Here is a 26,961-nt window from a genome sequence, read left to right on the forward strand (position 1 = left end):
GAGCTGGAAATCAAAATGACAATGAGGTACCACCTCACACCTGTCAGAATGGCTATCATCAACAAAGCAACAAACAAGTGCTGGCAAGGATGTGCAGAAAAAGGAACCCTCGTGCACTGCTAGTGGGAATGCAGACTGGTGCAGCCACTGTGGAAAACAGTATGGAGTTTCCTCATAAAATTAAAAATGGAACTCCCATTTGACCCAGTAATTCCACTTCTAGGAATATATCCCAAGAAATCAGAAACACCAGTGAGAAAGGATATAGGCACCCCTATGTTCATAGCAGCACAATTTACAGTAACTAAGATTTGGAAACAGCCTAAGTGCCCATCAGCAGATGAGTGGATTAGAAAACTGTGGTACATCTACACAATGTAATAGTACGCTGCTGTAAAAAAGAAGGAACTTTTACCATTTGCAACAGCATGGATGGAGACCATTATGCTAAGCGAAATAAGCCAGTAGGAGAAAGATAAATATCACATGATCTCACTCATTTGTGGAATATAAGGAAAAATATTGACTGTTGAACAAAAATAGAGTCAGAGACATAGAAGTATCAAACAGCCTGTCCAACCTAAGAGGGAAGGCAAGGGGGTGGGGGGAGTAAAAGATCAATCAAAGGACTTATATGCATGCATATGAGCATAATCAATGGACACAAGACAGTAGGGAGCTGAGGGCATGTGCTCGGGGATGGGAGCGGCCGAGGAGAAATCAATGGGGGGGGGGGGGGAGACTTATGTAATATCTTAATAAAGAATTTAAATTTAAAAAGTTTAGTCATCATAGATTAGCCTGAAAAGCTTACAGTCATCATGTACTTTTTTAAAAAATCCTGCGCCTAATGTCAGCAAATTCTGTTTAATCTAGCTGCAAAATATAATAGATACTAACCATGTCTTACCACCTCCATTGCTACCAATGCCATCATCATCTAGCACCTGAATTATTGCAACGCCCTCCTAACTAGTCCTCCACTGCTCTTTTTCAGTCCATTCTCATTCCAGCTTCCAGAGGAATTATCACAATTTTCACAATGGTTGTCGCAGTTCTGATTTGTTATGGTTCTGGCAGAGGTTGCATTCCTCTAGGGATACAAATTCTGGTTAAACCCTCTTCCATAACCCATCTCTCACTGGGCATTTTCTCTTCTGGACCCTTTAGGCCTACAGATTTCTGGCTATTGCTGGTTACCAAATGTTCCACCATCCTTTGTGAGCTCCATTAATCCTTTTAAACAGTTCTTTATCTTCAGTTGAAATCATTTTAGGTTTTTCATCTGCTTACCAGGACCCTTAGAAATGCAGCCATTAATTATATTAATTGCTTTTTTTTTTTTTTTACATGAAACCAACCTTGCATTTTTGAGATCCACTCAATTTGGTTAAAATGCATATTGTTATAGGTTGTTAGATTCAGTTTGCTAATTTCTTTTCAGGCCTTTGTATTTATGTTCATGAGAGAATGACCTGTTATTTTCCTTCCTCGTTCTGTCCTTTTCAGATTTTGATAACAAGATGATGCCGCCCTCATGCCAAGATTTCAGAGTCTTCCTTTGGTTTGTACACTCTGAAAAAATTTATGTAAGATTAAAAGTACGTATTCCTTAAATTTTATTATGTTTGGTAAAATCATCTCACTTATTATTTCTTCTTGAACCACTTTTGCAGGTTATCTTCTCCAAAATGTATCCATTTTGTTAGTTTCAGACTTACTGGGGAAAGCTGTAATATCCCTTTTAAACATCCTCATTTATACATGATTCTGTCCCTTTTACATCACAATATTGTTTATTTATAAATTCTCTAGGTTTATTTTTTTATTAGGCTTACTGTATTTGTCTCTATTAGTATTTTCAAAGAAGCAACGTTTGGCTTAGTTATTCTTCATATTATATGTTTATTTCCTATTTCATTAATTTCTGTTATCTTTTTTATTTTAAACCTTCTATTTTCTTTATGTTTATTCACTTGTTCTTTTTACACATTAAATTGGATGCATGGATTAATACTTTTTAAATTTGTTTTCCGATATAAGGCCCAGTCCTTTTAAACCTCTAGTAAAATAGTTACAACTTTCTACACAGTCCAAAAATAAGAGGAACGGAAACATGCTTTTTAAGGCTTAAGGTAGGGATCCCAACAAGATGCCTGTGTAAAGGCTATAAATGACATTTTAAGATTGGATGTTAAGTAAAGAAATATATTTAAAACTGCTGGTCACTATTTCACTACCCAACTGGGATGTAAACTCTAGGAGGGCAGGGACTTTTGTTTCTCACTGATATACCCTCAGTGCCAGAACAGTACCTGAAACATGGTAGGCATTTAATACATATCTTTTTTTGAGTGTATTGAATGAATCTGACAGGTAAATATGTAGTAAGGTTACTTTTTTTTTTAATATATTTTATTGATTTTTCACAGAGAGGAAGAGAGAGGGATAGAGAGTTAGAAACATCAATGAGAGAAAAACATCGATCAGCTGCCTCTTGCACACCTCCTACTGGGGATGTGCCCGCAACCAAGGTACATGCCCTTGGCCGGAATCGAACCTGGGACCTTCCAGTCCGCAGGCCGATGCTCTATCCACTGAGCCAAACCGGTCAGGGCAGGTTACTTTTATAAATCTTAGTGAATTAAATTATTTTAGATAGCACTATTAGAAAATTTCACACTTGATATGTAAATCATGATATCTAAAAACTTTTCAAAACCAGGCAATTATGCTCATTCAGAATGTACTTTTCCTTCATTTTAGCTGAGCATTTCCATTTCCTTCTATATCATGTTAAGTTTTAAGTGTTCATAGTAATACCACAAGGTGGCACACAAAACCTCATAAAAGCCTTTCTGGATTGTTTTTTGTCAAAATTTTACTGTATATTCATCCTATCAAAAACCTCCTTAAATCCAGGCAAGAGAGACCCCACTCTGGACCCTTTGCTTGAGGACTAGATTCTGCCTGCTGGAGTCTATGTCCTTCCCTGTAGGGTGAGACCACAGGGCCTAGAGACATGGCCCTTCTCCCCTGGCAGCTTTTCTGGTCAGTTCCAGGGGGGTGGATAGACAGCTGGAGAGAACATTCCCAGACTGGGCTGGTCAAGGAGCATGTAGAAGCTGGGATGGGTTTTCCTTGGGAGAGGATAGAGTTGGGGCAAAAAGGCTCTCTGAGACCAGCTCTCCCTGCTTTGCCACTCATCAATACAGGGCTTGAAGAGCCCAAGAATTCTGGAAACTTAAGGAAGGCATATTTGCCAAGGATAGAAATAATTAGCTAGATTTATCACTCTAAAAAGTCAGGTATATGGTATGTGGACCTGTATTTTCACTCTTGACAGAGCCCGGCAACCATTAGAGACAATACTATGTGTGTATATATAATCTGTGTGCATTTGCTTACTAAAAATCTGTATTTGGAACTTCTACATTACAATACTGGGATTTCAGTAATAAAATTAGCTTTTTATTTGAATAGCTTGTATTGACTATTTATTAGGAAAATAACTTTCATCATATATGGCCTCTAACAGAATTTGCAAACAAAGTGTAAAATTCAATGAATTTTATTATTTTCAGAGTCATGCAGCCATCACCACTAACTTTAGAACATTGTCATCACCGCAAAAATAAACCTATACCCATCAGCAGTGTGTGTAGCTTTAACCGCTGTAATGTGAGTAGGAAGGATGTGCATAACTTCACCTCAAATCTTCGCAGAGTTAGTGCTTGTGTTGTACATGGCTTATTTGGTCCACATTCCTTTCCAGACTGTAAGTCCCTTATGAGGATCAGACACAGGCCTGACTCATCTTTTAATTTTTCCACAGTATTCTTCAAAGTGCTTTATAACAAATATTTGATGAGTAAAATTATAAACAACATAGAAATGATAGTTTAAAATCTTTGATATCAGTTACTTTATCATTAATATTCATTTCCTTTTTAATATTTACTTACGACTGTGGGAAAAAATATTATTAATGAATGATTTTGGCTCTAAAATATATTATGAAAATGCACAAATGTTTTCAAATCAATATATAGTTTCAGATCCTAATCCTGAGACTAACAAGGTATAATTGTCAATATCCTTCCTATAAGAACCCATTAAGTAACTAAATATTTTCCTACAATATTGTTTCTAAAAAATTTTTCTTGGTTAATCCTCACTCAAGGACATTTTCCCATTGATTTTTAGAAAGAGTGGAAGGGAAAGAGAGAGAGGGAGGGAGAGAGAGAGAGAGAGAGAGAGAGAGAGAGAGAGAGAGAGAGAGAGAGAGGCAGAGAGAGAGAAGCATGTATGTGAGAGAGACACATTGACTGGCTGCCTCTACACACGCCTCGACCAGAGCCGGGGATCGGAGCCGCGGATCGAGCCTGCAACAGAGGTACATACCCTTGACTGGAATCAAACCGGAGACCCTTCAATCCATAGGCCGACACTCTTTCCACTGAGCCATGCTGGCTAGAGCCCTACAATATTGTTTTTAGACATTCCAGTGACACAGAGAGAAATTTCACTTAATTCATTGTTATAATTGAATAAATATTTATTAATACCATTCAAGATAGTTTAAATTTATTTTTTAAAGAAGAAATATTTTTTAAAAAATTAAAACTGAAAACATGGTACCATATCAAAAGATCTGAAAGTTTTGAGCTGAAATTTACTTTACTTCCTAAGAAACAAGCATTGCCTGTTTGTTTTTTTCAGAAGAAAAAGTGAATTCTATATATTATCTGCTTTCTTTGCCCTTATATATATGCACTAACATTCAAAAGGTACAACTTTAGATCAATAAATAGTTATAAAATAAATGTTCAGAATTTAGTTATTAAGAGTGTGTCCAGACACTTCTATACAACCTTTTTCAATGGAAAAAATATCAAGTTTCAAGGGGTTATATATTCTCAACAAGCACTATAAATAAATTTTGGTATTTACTAACTTAAGTACTCAAGGACTTGGTTTGAGGAGTCCAACAAACTGAATGTCTGCTTTTCAAGATTACTATTATCTTCTATTAACGGAGAGATTTTAGTATTTCTATATTCTAATAGTTCACCATCCTTGCTTGATGTCAATAGTTCATTATCAGCTACACCAATAGTTGCGTCTTCTACCAGAATACTTGCTTGGTATGCTCCAACTGGAATTTCAGGCAGTCCAATGTAGTCATGATCTGCCACTACTGAACTTTGTAAGAGATAAAGACTGTCTGAAAGAAGAAACATAAGTTTGCCTTTTAGAATTATAATTAAACATCATTTTAAATTAAACAATGCTAAATGAAGAACAAAATCCCAAGTAATAAGAATTAACTAACAAGATTAACTTTTGTTGGATTCTCCTACCCACTAAATAAACATTTCAGAGAATGAATAAAATGATATATGAATTTCAAAGTTTATATATAGAGAAATAAAGTTACCACTTTGATATGCTAGAAATGCATTTATAGATCTTGAGCTTAAGTACCTAGTTATATTAGACTTAGTAACAAATGGACTTTACCACACTTATTTGTCAGGAGGTTCTATATATGTGATACACATTCTACATATGTGATACACACACACACACGCACACACACACACACTTTTTCTTTTAAACTAGAGGCCCTTTTGCATGGATTCGTGCACCGGTGGGGTCCCCTGGCCTGGCCTGCACGCTCTCACAATCTGGGATCCCTCGGGGGATGTCAGACTGCCAGTTTTGGCCTAAACCCCGCTGGCCAGGCCGAGGGACCCTACCAGTGCACAAATGCACCAGACCTCTAGTATGCATATAAGATCTTTGGTTAATCTCTTCCTGCCCCCCACTTCCCTCTGAGATTCATCAGCCTGTTCCATGTTTCCATGCCTGTGCATTGAGTGTCTGCCCCTTGGTGATCAGTGTGCATCATAGTTAACAGTCAAATGGTCACTTAGGCTTTAATATATATAGAAAAGTAAATTATTGTAATAAGGATTATACTCAGCAAATTCTACACAACTGCAATAGAACACTACTCTGGAGATTTCAAGCTTTGTTTGTGTAGAAAAAAAACATACAATATTCTCATTCATTCAGAAAGGTCAAATATGTTTAACTCCTACTATGGTCTAAGTCTACTGGAGCCAATAGAAATGCTCTTTAACTTCAAAAAAAGATTACAAAAAATTACCAGAACAGTGACTCTTGAGACCTTACATACATATTGAAATAATATTTTAGAGACACTAGGTCAGTGGTCGGCAAACTGCGGCATCGTGAGTGTGGCTCTTCCACAAAATACCACGTGCGGGCGCGCACATACAGTGTGATTGAAACTTCGTGGCCACACTCAAGGGGCCAAAGAGCCACATGTGGCTCACGAGCCGCAGTTTGCCAACCACTGCACTAGGTTATATAAAATATATTATTAAAATTATTTTCACCTATTTGTACTTTTTAAATGTGAGTACTAGAAAATTTAAAATTAGATATTGCATACTTTTTGCATTGTGTATCTACTGGATAGTACTGATCCTAGAATTCTGAGTTAGGGATATAAAAAAGAACAAAATAAGCTCTGTCTTCATTATAGAGAGATAAATATTTTGATTGATTTCAGACAGGACGGGAGAGGGAGAGATAGAAATATCAGCGATGAGAGAGAATCATTGATTGGTTGTGTACCCCACTGGGGATTGAGCCCACAACCCGGGCCTTGACCTCCTGATTCACTGGTCGGTGCTCAACCACTGAGCGACGCTGGCTGGGCTAAACAAACATTTTTAAAGGACTTTTCTACTCAGTCCCATTACACAAGAGACTAAGTATTTTTCTTTTCTCAATATATTGATTTAGTTGTGTCTGATGAAAGCAATATTTCAGTTTATGCAGTTTAAAGGAGTAAAAAATAAGTTTAAGAAGCAAATTATTTTTAGACTTTTTTAGGTTTGTGTTCATATTACCCTTTCTAAAGTTTTTTGTTTGCTTGTTTATGTGCTTTAATTCATTTTTCAGTTATAGTTGACATGCAATATCCTATTAGTTTTGGGTGTACACCACAGTGATTAGATATTCTATAATTTACTATGTGATCATCCCAATAAACCTTGTACCCATCTGACACCATAGTTATTTATGAAATATTATTGACTATATTAAATATGCTGTAGTTTACACCCCCATGACTATTCTGTAAAAAAAAAGAATAAAAAAATTTAAATATCCCCAAGGAGAAAAATAAATTAAAATCAAAGCCTCAGAGAAGTATGAGTGATTTGGATTAATTTATTTTTTCAAATAGAAAAGTATAGGGTTTCAGAATACTTAATTTTCTTATTCAGAAGAGAGGTGACTTGACTATTCCTATATATGGCCTGATAATCCTAAAACCATTAGAATGTATTGCCATACTCATCTTCTCTGATAAAATAACAATAACCATATTTGATTCTACATAGTTGTTGTTATAATAAATAACCAATACTAACCACAGAGAACTGAAGGACTGAGTTCAGGTTATATAAGTAAAAGGCCAAAGGGAGGCTCTTTGCATAAACTATATTAAATACTAAAGTCAAGATCATGGGCTTGATAATATAGAGACTAAGCTTTGTTTGTTTCATGGGTGTAGACCTTCTTGTGGTGGGCAGAATGGGCCACTAACGATCTCCATGTACTAATCTCTGGAATGTGTAAATATATTACTTTCCATGCAAAGATGAACTAGGATAGTGATGGAATTAAAGTTACTAACAAGCTATGTTAATATGGGGAGTTTATCCTGAATTATCTGGTTGGTCCCAAAACCTGCGGTCCTTAAATGTGGAAGATAGAAGGTTGGAGTGATGTGATGTGCTGCTGTCTTTGAAGACAGAGGAAGAGGGCCACAAGCCAAGCAGTACAGGTAGCCTCTAGAACAGTGGTTCTCAACCTTCTGGCCCTTTAATACAGTTCCTCATGTTGTGGTGACCCCCAACCATAAAATTATTTTCGTCGCTACTTCATAACTGTAATCTTGCTACTGTTATGAATAGTAATGTAAATGTCTGATATGCAGGATGGTCTTAGGCAACCCCTGTGAAAGGGTCATTCGACCGCCAAAGGGGTCGCGACCCACAGGTTGAGAACCGCTGCTCTAGGTGAAAAAGGCATGGAAAGATTCTTGTCTAGAGCCTACAGAAGGGAACAGAGCCCTGACACTGACTGGATTTTACTAGTAAAATTTTACCAGTGAGACCTATGTTGGACCTTCTAAGCTACTGAACTGAAAGATAATAAACTGGTATTGTTTTAAGCCACTAAAATTGTGATAATTTGTTTAGCAGCAGTAGGAAACAACATATAATGAAAACCATTTTACAAATTGTGAAGGGCCATCACACTACATCTTTTGGGAGAGGCAGACACAATCTATCACAATAACTCCTATCCAAAACAAAACAAACAAATGAAACTATTTAAAATCTATAATGGATGAAACAATGGTTCAACAACATTTTTCATTTCAAAGGGGAACATTATGATTACAAAGAGACACTATGGTATATCATTAAATTTCTTGTTAAAATAATTAATCTTGAAAAGATGCCTGTCATTTAGAGAGACAAAATGACAAATAGGATTGCTTAAAGTAATAATGAGAAACATTATAGACATAGTACAGAATGTGCTCTCTCTACACCATGTTCTGGATAAGAATGGATAAGAAATTGGCATCAGAAGCTTATCTGCTTTGGACAATGAGCCTTTAATACAACTACAAAATCTCAAGGCTGGTAAAAGTAGCAATGACAAGTACAGACAAATTCATAGTTCTTTTGGCTATAGCTCATCCAAATGTATGTCAAATAAAAGAATGGGGTGCTTATTCAAAGACATTTTATTTGCTTTAAATTTAGTTCAAGACTCTTTAAAATCAGCTTCTGAGGTGAAGATTTTCAGGAAAATATGTGATATTGAAAAAAAGACTGCCGATATCACATTACAGTCAAACCTCATTTCTGGAACATCTCCCATCTCCAACAATTCGGTTCTCGATAAAACAGTTCACTGAAAAAAATGTCTCAGTTGTCAACCAAAACTTCAGTTTTGGACCTTTCATGCTGATACCTCAGCATGTCCAAAAGTGTCTCTCAGGCAACAAAGGACAGAATGCTTTTGTTGCTGTGGAAATCAAATGATTAGCACAAATTTAAAACATAAAGACCATCAAGAGCGCTAATGTTGCCCTAGCCGGTTTGGTTCAGTGGATAGAGCATTGGTGAGAGGACTGAAGGGTCCTGGTTCCATTCAGGTCAAGGGGACATATCTCCTGGTCAGCTGTGGGAGGCAACCAATCAATGTGTTCTCACATGGATGTTTCTCTCTCCCTCTCTGTCTCTAGTCCCTTCCTTCCACTCTCTCTAAAAATCAGTGGAAAAATATCCTCTGGTGAGGATAAACAAACAAACAAACAAACAAAGAGTGCTAACATTGCCAAGGGTGTGAAAGTACTCACAATCACAGGCAACTGAACAGGTAGAAAAACTGTTGCTGACTGGATAAACAAAAAGCAGTTAGCCAGTCATAGCACTTCAGAGGCAGTGATATATTAAAATATTCATTTAAGGCCCTGGCTAGAGAGTGGGCACTTGGACCAAAGGGTCCAATCAATGTGTGTATCTCTCTCTGTCTCTTCCTCTGCCCCCCTCCCTTCCACTCTGTCTAAAAATCAATTGAAAAAAATGTACTTGGGTGAGGATTTTTTAAAAAATTCATTTAAGGCTATTAGGGGATGGTTCAATGAATTTAAGAAGCGTTTATTTATAGATTAAATAGTACATTAGACAGGCACTATATATAAGAGGGGTTAAAACAGGGAATCATTTGGGGGTCTGGAACGGATTAATTCAATTTACATTATTTCTAATGGAATAAAAGGATTCAGTTTTCAAACAAACTGCTTCTTGAACAGCCTTCTGAAATAAATTAAGTTTGAGAACTGAAGTTCCACTGTATTTTGAATTTCTGTAAGTAAGAGAAACATAAAAAGGACCAAACAGTAATCACGAACCAGATTCCAAGATGGCCAGATCAACACTTTCTTGGTTAACAAGAAAAACAAGTTTACCCACCAATCTCAGGTTCCTTATGTGTACACTAGTACTAAAATTGCAACTTCCTTTATATACTGGAAAAAGTATCTGCAGAGAATTCAAGCAAGCAGCAAAGAGTATACAGCCTCTGTTTAGAAACTGTTCTACACAACTGGATTCCAAAATATTCAGGAGTAGCAAAATGTTTGGCTTGTTTCTTTGGCAAGAGCAAATTGCAAAACATTGGAACAGATCCTGAAACAGGAATACTTTAAATATAAATTTTGTATTAATGAGGTTAACACATTAGAAAGAAGCTGAATGTCAAAGGTTAAGAAGAAAATCATGCTAAAGAAGAAAGGAAATGTACCCGCATAAAGTTTTTCTACTTAAATTGCAGAAGGAAGAAATAATACAGGATAGCTCAGAATTAAGAAACACAAGAAATAAAGTGCTTATCTTCTAACAAAGAGAATGAAGGTACCATGAGCTTTCAGAATTCAAATAGTTCAAGATAAGATTACTAACAGAGCAACTGGATCTATCACAAGCAGATGGAAAGGCACTATGAGCTTCTAATATGAGAGCTGTGACCCAGATCAGAACCACAATTGAGCTATTACTGAGCAAACAGACTCCAAGAGCTTCATCTATCTATATATATATAAAAGGCTAATATGCAAAGTGTCCCCTCGGGAGTTCAACCGGGAGATCGGAGTTTGATCACTCACTATGACGTGTGCTGACCACCAGGAGGCGGTGTGAAACAAAGGAAGGCCCCAGCCGGCAGCTGGGGAAGGAAGGCCCCAATCAGCCCTGCTCGCTGGCTAGGCCTGGTGACCCTACCCATGCACGAATTTTGTGCACTGGGCCTCTAGTATCCTAATAAAATAGTAATATGCAAATTGACCATCACTCCAACACACAAGATGACCGCCCCCATGTGGTCAAAGATGGCCTCCACCATGTGGGCACAATAGCCGCCACAAGATGGCTTGCATGGAAGGGAAGTTGTGGGTGATCAGGCCAGCAGGGGAGGGCAGTTGTGGGTGATCAGGCCAGCAGGGGAAGGCAGTTGGGGGTGACCAGGCAGGCAGGCAGGTGAGTGGTTGGGAGCCAGCGGTCCTGGATTGTGAGAGGGATGTTCAACTGCCCTCGAGGGGTCCCAGATTGGAGAGGGTGCAGGCTGGGCTGAGGGACACCCCCACCCCGTACACGAATTTTGTGCACCGGGCCTCTAGTATATATATAAAAGCCAAGCGACCAGAACACCAGAACGACTAGAACGACCAGTCACTATGATACCCACTGTGGTCAGCCAACCAGCCCAATTGGGGGGCAGCCTCTGATCTGCCCCTCCACCCCAATCGGGGAGCAGGGGTGGCTGGCCAACCTCCTGTGCCCCTTCCCCCAGCCAGCCGTGGCCCCTCCCCCCAGTCGTCCCCCCCCCCGGTCGCCCCCCCCCCCCAATTGGGGGAGGTGGCCAGCTGGACCCCACCCGTGCATGAATTCGTGCACTAGGCCTCTAGTGTCCTATAAAGTGTAGGTTATCTGGTGCTCTTCTAATTATTATTAAGACTGTTAAAGAACTCAGCTATTTATTCTGTTTAAAACTATACTAAATTGTATCTTCCATAAATTGTTATTCATATTCAAATAATATTGATGCTTTATCTTTCTTTATGGAAAAGGCAAAGTTAAATGGCTAAGGTACCAATGAACTCCCTCTGAGTTATCCAACTCAGAGAAATTCTAGGGAGCAGATACACTAGAACAAAACAAAAGTCTCACAAAAGTGGGATTTAATCTGAAAGCCATAGCAAAATGTCATTCAGCTCTATCTATGAAAGAAACGGTTAAAGAAATCAGGATATCTTGACTGTTCAGAACCATATCTGGGGGAATATATAACTTTGTTTAGGGTGTTATCACCTCTTCTTATAGCACCTTATAACACTCGGAATACACCCCATTCTGCCCTCTCCCCCATACCCACCTGACTATAATGGAATGTTAAAAACTAATCACATTTCTTTTAAGTCCTCTAATAAATTTATCTCACAACAGGATTTTGGACAGTATGTTTGTTTTTGGCATTATCTCATGCTAAAATGAGACACAAAGTTGCTCATAAAATACTGAATATGAAAATAGAGAACACATTAATTCTTCTGTGAAACTGCTCAGTATCTCCCACATGAACTATGGGAAAGTGTGAGATTGCACACTAGCAATCAAAATAAAATCTCTTTTAAGCCTGATGGTTCCAGAAGAGATATTCTAATAAAACAGACTACCTGGGATCTAAAACTATACCAAGTTTTATAAAAATGAAAATGTGTGGGGTTTTATTTTTAACTTCTCTCCTCATTCAAAGAAAGTAAAAGTATAGAGAAGTGACAGATATTTACCTTGTTCACTGGATTCTCTTACATAGGGCTTAAGGTGAGACATTTTGATAGGTCTTTTAAGCCTAGTCCCAGTGTTGTCTCTCAGAACAGCACATCCACTTTCTGTAATATAGTCTATGACACAAGGACCAACCCATTCCGACTGGAAACGACCATCCTTCCACCAGTTTTTCCTTTGCCTTAAAACTTCATGACCCACTTTTAGTTGAAATGGATTTAACTGCTTTGGTTTCTTTTTAACAATGATTTTGTTTTTATGTGTTTCATCAACAGTGTTATTCTCCATCTACAAGTATGGGGCAGGGGAAAAGAGAGAGAGAACAAAGGGGATGAAAGAGCTATAGCTTCTTGAAGGTAAATGCAGATAATAATATAAATAATTATTTATTCAGATGCTACTTCAAAGTTAGGTATGAGTCCCACTTAATCCTTAAAACAATATTTGAAAGTCAGCATTACCCCAACTTTACAAACAAAGTCAACTGCGGTAGATTAAGTAATTTGCCCAAGTCAAACAACTGGAAAGCAGTACGATGAGGGATTTGAATTCTGCTCTACTTGATTCCAAAATGCATGTTTTTCCTATAACTGTCTTTCAGAATTTCATAGCTAGTAAGCACCATGTTTAATCAAGACAAGCAGAATTTGGTGGAAAAAGAATTTGGTTTAAGGATGTTTCAGATTGTGTGTGTGTGTGTGTGTGTGTGTGTGTGTGTGTGTGTGTGTGTGTTTGTATCCGTGTGTGTATATATGCTACAGAATTTTGAAATATCACTTTATAGATTTTTCTGTTATAGAGTTTTCTATTAAATAGAATCACCTGGCCCACTGAAGTTGTCTTATTCTCCATTATTTTATCAGCTTCTTTAATTGCACTTAGAATTTTGGCAAACATACTTGTATCATCACCATCCACTTCATGGAGAACATCTAAAGTCTCAGGCATATAAGGATTTCGATTAAACATTTGAAAGTATGGCGTATTTTTAGTAGGCTCCTGTTTTAAGGAAAATAAACAACAACTTACAATAAAACACTTATTTGGCAAGAAATACTCATAACTTAAAAGTATAGAATTACAAAAAGGCACATACCAAGTGAGTGACATTGAAGGCAAATGAAACAGCTGACAGGTGATCATCCCAGTTGTTTGGGTAGTCAGCACAGTGTTTGGAAAGAAATGTTTTGATGGTGTTGGGTATACCTTCAGTCTGGTTAACAGCTTGAGAGGCATGAGAAATTACAATTTGCTTCATGCCAAACAATCCACACAGTTCAATATTGATCTGAAAATATATAAAACAAAGCTGACTTTAACATTTTATTTTCCCTTGATTAAAAGGTTTCAAAGAAATTGAAACCTGCCTTTTGCATTGACCATAGCCATTTTATATAAAAACATCTATTTTTTATTTAAAATAATAATTATAATTTATTGAGTCCTGACTATGTGCTGGTCAATAGACTAGATGCTTTATATTGTTGTCATTATACATTACGACAATCTAATAAGGTAATATTAACCCCATTTTAAAGATAAGAAGCTGGAGCTTTATAAGTATAGTGCCTTGCCAGGGACACACATACATCAAGGAAGTGGAAGAACAGAATTTAACATCACCTCTGAGTACAAATAACATTTTAATCCAGTAGATAGTTTCTAAAAAACACCAGGTCACATAATCCAATTATCAGCTACATGACCTTGGCCAACTCACCAAACCTCTGTGTACTCAGTTTTCTCATCTGTAAAATCAGGAAAATCCCACCCAGGATTCTTTTTATAATTAAATGAGTAAATGTGAAGACTTAAAACAGTTCTTGGCAATTTATAACTCTTAATGTTACTATTATTGTTGTAATGTACACGACCTAAAGGAAGTCAAAATGAGTTTAGAGCCCTGCCCAGTGTGTCTGAGATGGTGGGCGTCATCCTGTGCACCTAGAGGTTGCCCGTTTGATTCAGGAGGCACCTGATTGATGCTTCACTCTAACATCAATATTTCTCTCTCTCTCCCTTCCTCTCTCTCTAAAAAGAAAATCAATAAAAAAATCTTTTTTAAAAGTTACAAATGCAGTTGTTGGGCTTTTAATAGTTGTTGGGTGGGATTCAGGAAGATGGCGGCGGTATAGGCAGACGCGTCCCAGGTCGTGTCCCTGAGCAAATGGAGTGAGCAGCTGAAACTAGTAACATCCACCCCGAATTGGCGAAATTCCTCAGCTGGCGAGACGGTTTACAGCCGGGAAGAGCAGAACTCCCCTGGAAAGGTAAAAAAACCAGGGATTTGGGCAGGAAAGTTTGCCAGACCTCTGAGCCCAGAGAGTCGGAGGGAAACCGCGTGGCAGACAGCCGCGTCCCTTGGGACAGGCACAGCCCCTAACAGGGGAAAGGAGAACCGCGGGATTCCTGGCGCTGCCAGGGGAATTGAGAGCTCGGTCTGTGATCACGGAGGACTGAGCCTAAAGGGGGCAGCCTGAAGAGCTGACCAGACTATGCAGTCCCGGTAAGAGAAGAAGCTTACAGAAACCAAGCCTTCCCCGTTTCCGCGGCCGGCGTTTGTTTGTTTGTTTTCACTGAACCCTGTTCATGGGACATTTCGGATACAGACACTCACCTGTGCTGAAGAGAGGGAGAGTGTGCGGAGGAGTGGAATCTGGGGAGAGACTGAGGAGAGAAGGGGGGCCGGGAGAGGTGGCAGCAAATTGAGTGCTGAGACACCCCTGAGCCCAGGTCTGAGGCAGCCATTCTCTCCGGAGAGTGAGACTCCTCCCCCCAGCCCCCAGGCAAGGAGCACAGCCACACCCAGATTCCACCCTGTAGGAGATCAAGGATTAAAATAACCTGATCAGTCCCTGAGAGTTAACAGGGTCTGGCCTATAGAGAGATTTTCAATCCCAGCAACAACACAGCACTGGTAACTCTTACGCAGCCAGCTCTGGGCAGTGAACTTCCACTGGACAGAGAGGCCCTGTAGCCTCAGAGGCCAACCCCAGAACACTGCCACCCAGAGGCTGACCCACAAACTGACTCTTTGCTAAACACAAAATAAGGCAGTCTGGGAAACAAATGCGGCTTGCTTTAAAATAAGGACTGTGGTTTACAACACAGAGGAACAGTGTATCGCAGGGAAACTCAACACTCTCCTGAATACCTGGCAGGTCTAAGGCGAGCCACACTGAAGAATAGAAGAACCGAAGGACCTTCACTACTGCAATATTTTTTTTTTTTCTTTTTTCACCTTTTAACTAAGAAACCAATTTTTTTTCTTTTTTTTTCTTTTTTTTTTCTTTTCCTCTTCTTCTTTTTTTTTTTCTTTCTTCTTTTTTCCATCACCTGATTTTACCCTTTTAATTACTACCTTCTTATTTTTAACCAGTATTATTACTGCTACCATTTTACCATTTTTTTTTAAAGTGCCATTTTATTTTCTCTTTATTTTATTTTGGGATTAGTGTTCTCCATTCTATTTTCATCGTTATATTATTGGTTGTTTCTAGTTTGCATTCATCTCCAGGGAGCTGTTGCTGGAATTTGTTGGGATTAATGGCTGTTCTATAGGAGTATTCTCCTCATATAAAAAGTCTCTTCCCCTCTTCCACTTCATTCTCTCTTTTCGCTCTTTTTTTTTCTTTTCCTTTCTTTTCTCGCTTTTACTTTCCCCCCTCCTTTTTCCCAATTTCATTTTTGCACTCCTTTTTTTGGTCCCTAATTTTCTTTTCTTTTTTCTCTTTTCTCTTTTTCTCTTCCTTCTTCCTTATCCCCTAATTCTCTTAATTCAGGTGGTCACCTTTATTTGGGGTTATTAATAACGTGAATATATTTGTGTATAGTGCCTGGTACGTGGTGCCTTGTTGTGTTGTATTTTGTGCCTTTAAATCAACACAGCAGATCCAAGCAACAGCAACCTCCTGAGCACCACACCCTCTGCTGAGGAACAGCAGCTGTACGTGAAACCTCGCCCCACCAGCCAGAAGAGCCACCACAGCTGTGAACAGCACCCACCAGAGGAGTTGCTGCCAACTGAAGAGCAGCTGCTACCGCAACCGCCCAAAGAGGAACCCCAGACCAAGGAGTCACTGCCACCAAGGGAGCAGCCACTGAACGACTCAACGTCTAGATATGTCAGTGAGATCAAACATGGGTAGACAAAGAAACCCCCAAAGGAAAGAGAAGGAGGACTCTCCAGAAAAGCAGCTAAGTAATACAGAGGCATGCAACATGACAGAAAAAGAATTCAGAATAAGGGTCCTAGAGTGCATAAACCAGATGGAGGAAAAAATCGACAACCTCAGCAAGAAGCAAGAAGAAACAGATGAAAAAATTGATAACATATGGAAGAAGCTAGAAGAAACAGATGAAAAAATCGATAACATATGGAAGAAGCTAGAAGAAACAGATGAAAAAATCAACAACTTAAGTAAGACCCAAGAAGATATGAAGAGTGATATAGCTGCAATGAAAAACTCCATTGAAAGTATCAACAGTAGACTAGGAGAAGCGGAGGACCGAATTAGTGATTTAGAAGACAAGGAAGCAAAACACACCCAAAATGTACTGCAATTGGAGAAAAAAATGAAAAGACAGGAGGAGAGCCTAAGGGAGCTTTGGGACAACATGAAACGAAACAACATACGAATAATAGGGGTACCAGAACAACAGAAGGATGAACAAGGATTAGAAAACCTATTAGAAGAAATAATATCAGAAAACTTCCCTGAGGTGGGGAAGAAAAAAGTCACACAAGCCCAGAGAGTCCCAAACAAGGTGAACCCAAAAAGACCCACACCAAGACACATCATAATTACCATGGCAAATGTTCAGGACAAAGAGAGAATCTTACAGGCTGCAAGAGAGAGACGGAAAGTTACATACAAGGGATCTCCCATTAGATTGTCAAATGATTTCTCAACAGAAACACATCAGGCCAGAAAAGAATGGACGGAAATTTACAAAGTGATGCAAAGCAAAGGACTGAATCCAAGAATACTCTATCCAGCAAGGCTATCATTCAAACTTGAAGGGGAAATAAGAAGCTTCACAGACAAAAAAAGGCTAAGGGAGTTTATCACCACCAAGCCAGCAATGCAAGGAATGCTAAAGGGACTGGTATAAAAATAAGAAATAAAAAGCTCAGAAAGAAAACAGCCACACAAAAACAGAAATGCCTACAAACAAGTACCTTTCAATAATAACTTTAAACGTAAACGGACTAAATGCTCCAAACAAAAGACATCGAGTGGCTGAATGGATAAAAAAACATGACCCATACATCTGCTGTCTACAAGAAACCCACCTCATTAGAAGGGACTCACACAGACTGAAAGTGAAAGGATGGAAAAATATCTTTCAGGCAAATGGAAAGGAAAAGAAAGCTGGGGTAGCAATACTTATATCGGACAAAATAGACCTCAAAGTGAAGGCCATAACAAGAGATAAGGAAGGCCACTTCATAATACTAAAGGGATCAATACAACAAGAAGATATAATCCTGGTAAACATATATGCACCCAATGCAGGAGCACCCAAATTCATAAAAAAACTCCTGGAAGATATCAAAGGAGACATCGACAACAATACAATCATAGTTGGGGACTTTAATACACCACTGACAGCACTGGATAAGTCCTCTAGACAAATAATCAGCAAAGATACAGCAATCCTAAATGACTCACTAGATCAGATGGACTTAATAGACATCTTCAGAACACTTCACCCGAAAGCCAGGGAATATACATTCTACTCAAATGCTCATAGGACATATTCAAAAATAGACCATATATTGGGTCACAAGCAAAGTATCCCCAAATTCAAGAAAATTGAAATCATAAAAAGCGTCTTCGCAGACCACGATGGCATAATATTAGAAATAAACTACAATAAAAACAACCCAAAATACTCAAACACCTGGAAGCTGAATAGCATGCTAGTAAATATTGATTGGGTTACCAATGAAATCAAAGAAGAAATTCGAAACATCCTGGAAACTAATGACAATGAAAACACAACAATCCAAAACCTATGGGACACAATGAAAGCAGTCCTGAGAGGGAAGTTTATAGCTCTACAGGCCTATCTCAACAAACAAGAAAAAATGGTAGTAAATCATCTAACTCTACAACTCAAAGAATTAGAAAGAGAGCAACAAGAAAACCCCAGAGTGAGCAGAAGGAAGGAGATAATAGTTGTTGGGTGGACTCAGCTGGTACTAGTTTTTTGGGTTTTTTTGCCCATTACCTTTCCCCTCTTTCTGACATTTTAGTGGCATGGGCTCTGGCAGCCATACTGGAAGCACAAGCTACAGTCACCTCCTAAAGCTAGAAGTATCAGTTCCCAATGACATTCAGAGTTACCCTTCCAACCTGGGCCTTCTTTTACCTAAATTTTTATACTGGGAGGAAGAGAAGTGTTCTGTGTTACTTGCAGCTGAATACAATTTCTAGCTAATACTGGTATACTATGTAGTAGTAAGCTATCTATCTCCTTTTAATTAAAAAGTAACTAAAAAGAAATCCCAGAGAATAGGTATATTTGGGTAAGCTTCAATCTGGGGTCATAATCAATGGTTTTAAGTGGCATCTTTGGAATGGCTTCAACTTCTTTTTTTCAAGAAATTTCCTAGGAATGACCCAGTGAATCCATTTGTGAGATGCTATCTTGATAACCTTACCCCAATAGCCTCTTTTTTCTTCCCATTAAACCAGACATCCCACTAGTGGTTACAATTTTGGTTTTCCATAAGACATATTTCTAAAATTAAAGAAGTAATTTTACATTTGAAAATGTTTATTCTCTCTTCCTCAGAGGCTTACAAAAAAAATCTATATTTTATTGAATAACAATTCAGCAAATATTCTAAGCCAAGTTACGATAGAAACATGTATTTTCATCTAACTATATGATAAATCTCCCACTTTGTGTACACTGTTCTAATCTTATTACAACACTTTACCAGTGTTTTCTGTATTTGCTGACAAAATAAAACATTTGGTAATCATTACGCTTTCTTTGTAATAGTTAAGCCATTTAAATCACAGCAAAAAGAACACATTTTCCCAATCATGTGATTTTTAATTTTTTGCATTATTTAACCTCTTAAAAGAGACTTATAAGTATTTATTGTTACTTCTGGTAAAATTTTCAAAGTGCTGGACTGATTATCACATGATTTTAAGCATGACTGGAAAAACTGCTGGTGATTCATATTGGCTTTATGCTGTCATTATTTAATTTCTTGAAGCAGTATATGCACTTAAGGTGAGGCTCCTCATTAACAGAGGTAAAAGCAAATATTTCCAAATAGTATACTTTATAATTTTTAATTTTGGTGGCCAATTTCCTATCAGATTGGATTAGTTCATATTTATTTTCATTTCATTAATGTGTCTATGAAAGATCTAATACCACAAATTAATTAGAAGTGTCAGCTCTATCATTTTCTTGTGGTTGATAGGTGACTGCATTATTGATATTATCATGTTTTATTACAAGAAATTTAAGCCACCTGGCTATTCTGTGAGGATTAGCTTTGCTGAAAATTACACGATAGCCATAAATTCAATTATTGCTGAAAACAAGAGACAGGGAACCACTGAAGATTCCTATATATTGAGGATTCTCACTTTTCTCTTATGATACCTTGGCACAGTAGGTGTGACACACAATCATTTGCCTTATTGACTCAGGATGCAATTATCAATCTGTCCACATTGTTAGTAAAGCTGTATTTCTTTCTTATTAGAAAATGGACACATATGTAATACCCTTTGTAATACTTTAAGCAATAAATTAAAAAAAATAAAAAAACAAACAAACAAAAAAAAAACAAAGAAATATAAACAGAATTTCTAATATTGTCATCAAACAAAACAGGGTCTTACATACCCTATTTTGCATATCACTGCTGTGTCAGTCAAGGTAGTCAAGATTATGTTGCAATTACAAAACACATTCAAGTTTCCGAGGCTTAATCCAACAGTTTTACTGTTTGCTCATTCAAAGTCAGCTGTAGGTCAAAATGTCTTTCCAAAGCAACTATTCTCAACTAGGTGCCCCAGCAATTCTGGATGAGAGAAATTCCATCACTCTCCAGTATAATATCTGGAATATTCTGTCAGTTCTCCAGAGAAAAGAGTAAGATTGGGGGATTGAAGAATTAAGCACGAGTTTTTCACTACCTCGGGCTGTAAAAGTGGCGCACATCCATCCACTCAATTTCTTTGGCTAGATCTAGTTACTTGGGCTTCACTACCTGCAAAAGTCTAGAAGGAGCCATCTATATTTGAAGACTAGGATAACTAATTATTGCTGAGCACTAGTAATTTATATGACAAAAGCAACAGATAATTTTGCATATTTTAATCACTAAAATTATAAAAGCAATTTGATAATACATATAAATTGAAAAATTAAGAAAAAAATCTATAATCTTATTCCTCTTAAAAATAATTCCATGGTTAACCTTATGGGTTTTTATTTTAGTGTTTTAATACCTATTTTTTATATAATTATCTATGTCAGTAAATGAATATGCAATATATATGTAATAAAATTCTTTACTCAGATTTTTGTGTTTGTATAATCCTCACCCAAGAATATGTTTACTGATTTTAGAGCTTAGACCTCAGCTGTCTTACCTGACGAATGAACTCATCTCTTTGGTCCATTATTATTTTCTGAGGAGGTCCATATAAGAAAAATATATTGATAATAGCTTTAGAAACTTCTGATGCTGAAACATCACACAGAGGCAAAATCACAACCCATTTTGTGAACAAATCTGTCATGATCATAGCATATACGTGACGTCTGGTGCTTATATGAAATGGGCCCATTAGATCAACAGTAACTATACTCCATGGATTTTCCACTTTGAGGTGCTGTTTAGGTGCTAGAATAACTGTATTTTTTGCCACCTGACAATGACGACAAGCATATACCTGCAAAACAGGCACACCGTGAAGAAAAGACATGTGAATTTTAATATATTCAACATAATAAAAGCAGTCTTATAAATCTAAAACTTTAATAGTTAATAGGTACTTTGTGTATTGAAGAAGAAATTTTTGGATTATTCTAGAATAAAATAAAACCTCCTATTCAAGATAATAAGTAAATATTAGTTGCTATACTATTCAATGACCATCTTTTTTTTAAAATATATATTTTATTGATTTTTTACAGAGAGGAAGGGAGAGGGATAGAGAGTTAGAAACATCGATGAGAGAGAAACATCGATCAGCTGCCTCCTGCACACTCCCTACTGGGGATGTGCCTACAACCAAGGTACATGCCCTTGACCAGAATCGAACCTGGGACCCTTGAGTTCGCAGGCCGCCGCTCTATCCACTGAGCCAAACCAGTTAGGGCTTCAATGACCATCTTAAGGAGTTTTACTCAAATGGAACATAATTCTGGTTTACATTCAATAAATATTTATGAAATGAATAGATCTTAAGACAACTTTGCTATAATTTGAAATCAGTATGTAAATATAATTTCTATAAGCAGAAGGTTTTTTAAAAAATTATCACTCCAATAAATTAATTTATACATCTACTTCAACAAATATTTATTAACACATAATTTTATTCAAACAATATTTATAGATACCAAAAATTCCTTTAGGTTCTGGGAAAAGAGAATGGACAAAAACAAAACCCATGCTATCATGGAGCTCTCATGTGAATGAGATGAGATCAATTGATGAACTTATGGATGGTGTCATTGCTCAACATATTTCTGGAATTCCACTTTGGAAACTAGTTTTAAACCAACCCCTAAACAAAATTTTAAAACAATCTTATTCAATTATAGTCACTTTTTTATAGGTTATTTTTTAGAGAGAGGAAGGGGAAGGGAGGGAGATGGAAAAGGAGGGAGGGAGGGGGGAGGGAAAGAGAGAAATATCAATGTATAATTAATTTTTATGAAAAGTTTTATTTTACAACTTATATACAAATAACCTGGTTATTTTCAAAAATAATATCCATCCTCAAATTTGACAAAGATTTCATCAAATGTCTGTAAAGGAACTGTGGCAGATTCTAAAGGAAAATACAAATATCCAGGTCTTTGGAATACCTGCATAGATTCATAAACTGATAACTCATAAATTATACTTTTTTAAGTGTTGGTTTAATTATTTATGCCTAAAATGACCATCCTTTAGATGCACTATTATAATTATTAAAGGGATCTCACATATATATCAAGGAATTCCTACCATTTGCAAATTGAGTGTACTAAAAAGAGTAGAAATCAGTTCACCTACCAGCAAGAATCCCAGAATTTCTGGGTGAACTTTTTATTATAAGAAGTTGAATGTCCTAGCAGGTTATAAAGTTACAAAACTCAGACTAATTTCATTATCTTCACAACTTGACTTTGTGTTTAGTTGGTTTTAGGTTTCTGCCATATTTGACATTTTCTACGGCAAGATGAAATGGGCACAAAAGATGAGGGCACACACAGGACCTGACTTTTTATGAACATATTCACTTGAAGAATTCACATCAAGATTGGATGACTGCCATCAATGAGGTCATTTAGTTAAAGGAATTTCAACCCCATTTATATTCTGCCTATATAGAGATCAATGATGAAAGTCTAGTTCTAAAAAATCTGTCTAAATATAATGTTTAAATAATGCTTTGTTCTAGTTCAAATTATATTTTAGTGATTTTAAAGAAGAATTCTGAAGGAAAATAAAGCACACAAAATTTTCTGTACAAAAATTACCCACACAGCCCTAACCAGTTTGGCTCAGTGGATAGAGCGGCGGCCTGCAGACTCAAGGGTCCCAGGTTCGATTCCTGTCAAGGGCATGTACCTTGGCTGCAGGCACATCCCCAGTAGGGAGTGTGCAGGAGGCAGCTGATCGATGTTTCTCGCTCATTGATGTTTCTAACTCTCTATCCCTCTCCCTTCCTCTCTGTAACAAATCAATAAAATATATTTAAAAAAATTACCCACACAAAAGGTACTAAACCATTTGTACGCCATAAGCATCTAAAGACGCAAGCGGCAGGCCTTTTTAAATTAAGTTCAAAATATCGTGGCAGTTAACTGGTAAATGAAAACTGCTATCCAGAGTAAATCTGGAGCAATGAATTTTGGATATCTATTACAGATACATTATTCAAAATATTCTAAATAACTGCCATACCCACTGTTTGACATCATTGGTCACAGAAGTCCAGTAGTAATTGGATTCCACTAGAGTGAGGGTTCTGGATATGCCATGATGGGCTCCAGTGTTGTTTTCATGGCATTCTCTTAGGACTTTCTTTTTTTCTTCTTCTGAAATAATTACCAAACGATTTTGTTTTCTGTCTTTTCCAACATAAAACAACTTTTTATCTAGAATAAAGGAGACAAAAATATAATTGCAATTTTTAGAGATCTATATAATTTTAAGATGATCACAGCCTTATCTTTATTTAAACCATGAGGGTTTTTTTTAAAAAATTAAAAACCTTTTTATCTCTAAGACAGAATATTTGTAATCATATTAACATACAATCTGAAAGGCTCTCAGCTGTTAGACTTACTAGATATGTATGAGGAGCACTAGATAAGCCACTTCAGGAACAGAATTTTCTGAAATAGTATTTCATCATAACTCCATTTTTGTAAGCAACCACCTCTCTTAAAATTTTTCTGGACTTGAGTTGGAGGTGGGGTTGGTAAAGCCAGAAAGTGGGAGAACACTAATCCTCAAGATAGTTTGTTTTCCTTTGGAGGATACCTGACAAGAATCTAGCAGGGAGAGAAACATCGCCTCTCTAGTGTAGATGAGGTAACTGTTCGAAACCCAGATTACACCACTAAGTTACTAATATGATGAATTAAGCACATGCTCAGTGGAACAGTCCTTCCTTTAATTTAAGCAACTTGAGGGCAGGAACCTTACTGTCTTATTCATCAATGTATCTCCAAGGCTGAGATGTGACCTGCTCATTAGGAACTTTGTAAACATTTTTTACATAAATGATTAAATAAATTAATCAATGAATCTTCACTTTAGTCTAAGAAGTATGTCTGTTCTTAAACTTAAAGGAGTTATGTACACAGGGAGAAATGAATAGGTATTTATTTGTTACTAGAGGACCGGTGCACAAATTCATGCCCCAGTGGGGTCCCTAAGCCTGGCCTGCAGGGTTGGGCCAAAACCGGCTCTCCGACATCCCCCAACAGGTCCCAGATTGTGAGAGGGTGCAGGCCAGGCCAAGGGATCCCACCAATGCATGAAAGGGTTGGAGAGGGACAAGGGAGGTTGACCTGCCAGAAAGATACCATGAGAGGACTCCAGGGTGTGTCCGGCCCATCTCACTCAGTCCCAATCAGCCGGACCCCAGCAGCAAGCTAACCTACCAGTCAGAGCATCTGCCCTCTGGTGGTCAGTGCACGTCATAGTGACTAGTCAACCAGTTGACTGTCTGCCCCCTGGTGGTCAGTGCATATCACAGCAACTGGTGACCAGTCGATGTCTGCCCCTGGTGGTCAGTGCACGTCATAGCGAGCGGTTGAGCAGCCGTAGCATATCATTAGCATATTACGCTTTGATTGGTTGAATGGATGACTGGACAACTGGACACTTAGCATATTAGGCTTTTACTAGAGGCCCGATGCATGAAGATTAGTGCAAGAATGGGCCTTCCTTCCCCTGGCTGCCGGCACCGCCTTCGCTCTGGCCGGAGTTGCCTTTCCGCCTTCACTCTGGCCTGGAGCCACCTTTCCGCCTTCCCATGCTGCCCAGAGGCCTGGAGCGGCTGGGGCGGTGCGGAACGCCTGCGTCATTGCCATAGTGATGACGCAAGTGTCCTGCTCCGCCCCCAGCCACCTGCATATGCAAATTAACTCGCCATCTTTGTTGGGTTAATTTGCACACTCACTCCTGACTGGCTGGTGGGTGTTGCGAATATATGGTCAATTTGCATCTTTCTCTTTTATTAGTGTAGATTATATAGGACAGTGATGGTGAACCTTTTGAGCTTGGCGTGTCAGCATTTTGAAAAACCCTAACTTAACTCTGGTGCCGTGTCACATATAGAAATTTTTTGATCTTTGCAACCATAGTAAAACAAAGACTTATATTTTTGATATTTATTTTATATATTTAAATGCCATTTAACAAAGAAAAATCAACCAAAAAAATGAGTTCGCGTGTCATCTCTGGCACGCGTGTCATAGGTTCACCATCACTGATATAGGATCATAGAATTTTCTTGACTTTCTTTGAGGAAAGCCTGATTCTGTGCCTCTAGCCAAAACTCTCATTAATATCACCAACATTCAGTTATCTGTGACTATACCTCTTAGTTATCTCATTCCTAACTTCCCTTACCCTTTGGAAGAAAAAGAGGCAAAAATTATCATAAACTTTCAATACATATATTCTACTGACTAATATTTAACCCATTCAGAAATTATTTAATGGCAGTGAAAGGAGGGAACCACAGAAATAAGTATAGTAAACAAACAAGTTAACTTTGTCAACATTTTCATATTAAGCATCAAATAAGTTTTTCATGGATAGTAACATGAGTCTTCAAAATATACCATTAGTGCAGAAACCACCTGAGGGAAAAAGCGGGCAAGGTTAATTTAGGTATAGGTTATTGTTTTTTATCCCAAGGTATCTTTTCTGTCTATAAATTTAAATGCCCTTTTCATGGCCTTCAGTTAACTTCTGTGTGATTTTTATTTTGCTTTTGATTGAGTGGCATCATCAATTCAACTAGTAATTGTTTAGCAACAACCAATTACTACAGAAACTTTCAGGATTCCATAAAGAACACATATGGAGAAGCATCTATATTAACTCTATATTCAAGATTTGGGGCCTTAATTTTACCTTTGAAGACAAATTTTTTTGCTGCTCTTCTTATTCCACTTCTCTCACTCGGTAGTGTAGTTGGATGATATTCACCAGTTCGTTTATAATATGCAATTTGTTTAAGATGAAGTTCACCGTTTTTTCCACTACGTACCATTGTGAACCTAGGTAAAAGATATTTAAAGATATAATTTAGCCGGCTGATGTGGCTCTGTGGTTGAGCATAGACCTATGAACCAGGAAGTCACGGTTGGATTCCCAGTCAGGGCATATGCCTGGGTTGCAGCTCGATCCCCAGTAGGGGGTGTGCAGGACAACCAGACACTCAGCATATTAGGCTTTTATTATATAGGATCATAGAATTTTCTTGACTTTCTTTCAGCAGATCAAGGATTCTCTCTCATCATTGATGTTTCTATCCTTCTTTTCCTTTCCCTTCCTCTCTCTGAAATCAGTATGAATATATATATATATATTTTAAGATACAATTTAAATGATAAGCTAATTCAGTTGCTTTTTCAGTTCAGACTGTCACACTTCTGCTTTACATATGAATTGAATATTCACAAAATATTACCTGAGAGAGATAATTTGTAGTACAGAAAAGGAACAGTATGATGTATATGAACTAAAATATTCAAATGTTATTTTTGA

General features: G+C 37.6%; 1 protein-coding gene across 2 annotated transcripts in view; it reads right to left on the reverse strand.

Moving 5' to 3' along the window:
• Positions 1 to 4,466: 4,466 nt before the first annotated feature.
• The window catches only part of GIN1 (gypsy retrotransposon integrase 1), a 29,802-nt gene continuing 7,307 nt past the window's right edge, over positions 4,467 to 26,961 (reverse strand). Inside the window, exons 2-9 of one of the 2 annotated variants that reach the window (XM_036308786.1) lie at positions 26,326 to 26,471; positions 23,635 to 23,828; positions 21,104 to 21,406; positions 13,564 to 13,755; positions 13,290 to 13,466; positions 12,470 to 12,755; positions 4,958 to 5,227; positions 4,467 to 4,481 (exon numbers count right to left, since the gene is read on the reverse strand). In XM_036308786.1, the coding sequence (XP_036164679.1) occupies positions 4,474 to 4,481; positions 4,958 to 5,227; positions 12,470 to 12,755; positions 13,290 to 13,466; positions 13,564 to 13,755; positions 21,104 to 21,406; positions 23,635 to 23,828; positions 26,326 to 26,464 (1,569 nt within the window). In that variant the 5' untranslated portion in view covers positions 26,465 to 26,471 and the 3' untranslated portion in view covers positions 4,467 to 4,473. Of the gene's footprint in view, positions 4,482 to 4,583; positions 5,228 to 12,469; positions 12,756 to 13,289; positions 13,467 to 13,563; positions 13,756 to 21,103; positions 21,407 to 23,634; positions 23,829 to 26,325; positions 26,472 to 26,961 lie in introns of those variants that run through there. The other variant, XM_036308787.1, reaches the window with a different exon arrangement.

The sequence above is a fragment of the Myotis myotis genome, unplaced genomic scaffold (genome assembly GCF_014108235.1).
Source record: "Myotis myotis isolate mMyoMyo1 unplaced genomic scaffold, mMyoMyo1.p scaffold_m19_p_5, whole genome shotgun sequence".
Taxonomy (NCBI): domain Eukaryota; kingdom Metazoa; phylum Chordata; class Mammalia; order Chiroptera; family Vespertilionidae; genus Myotis; species Myotis myotis.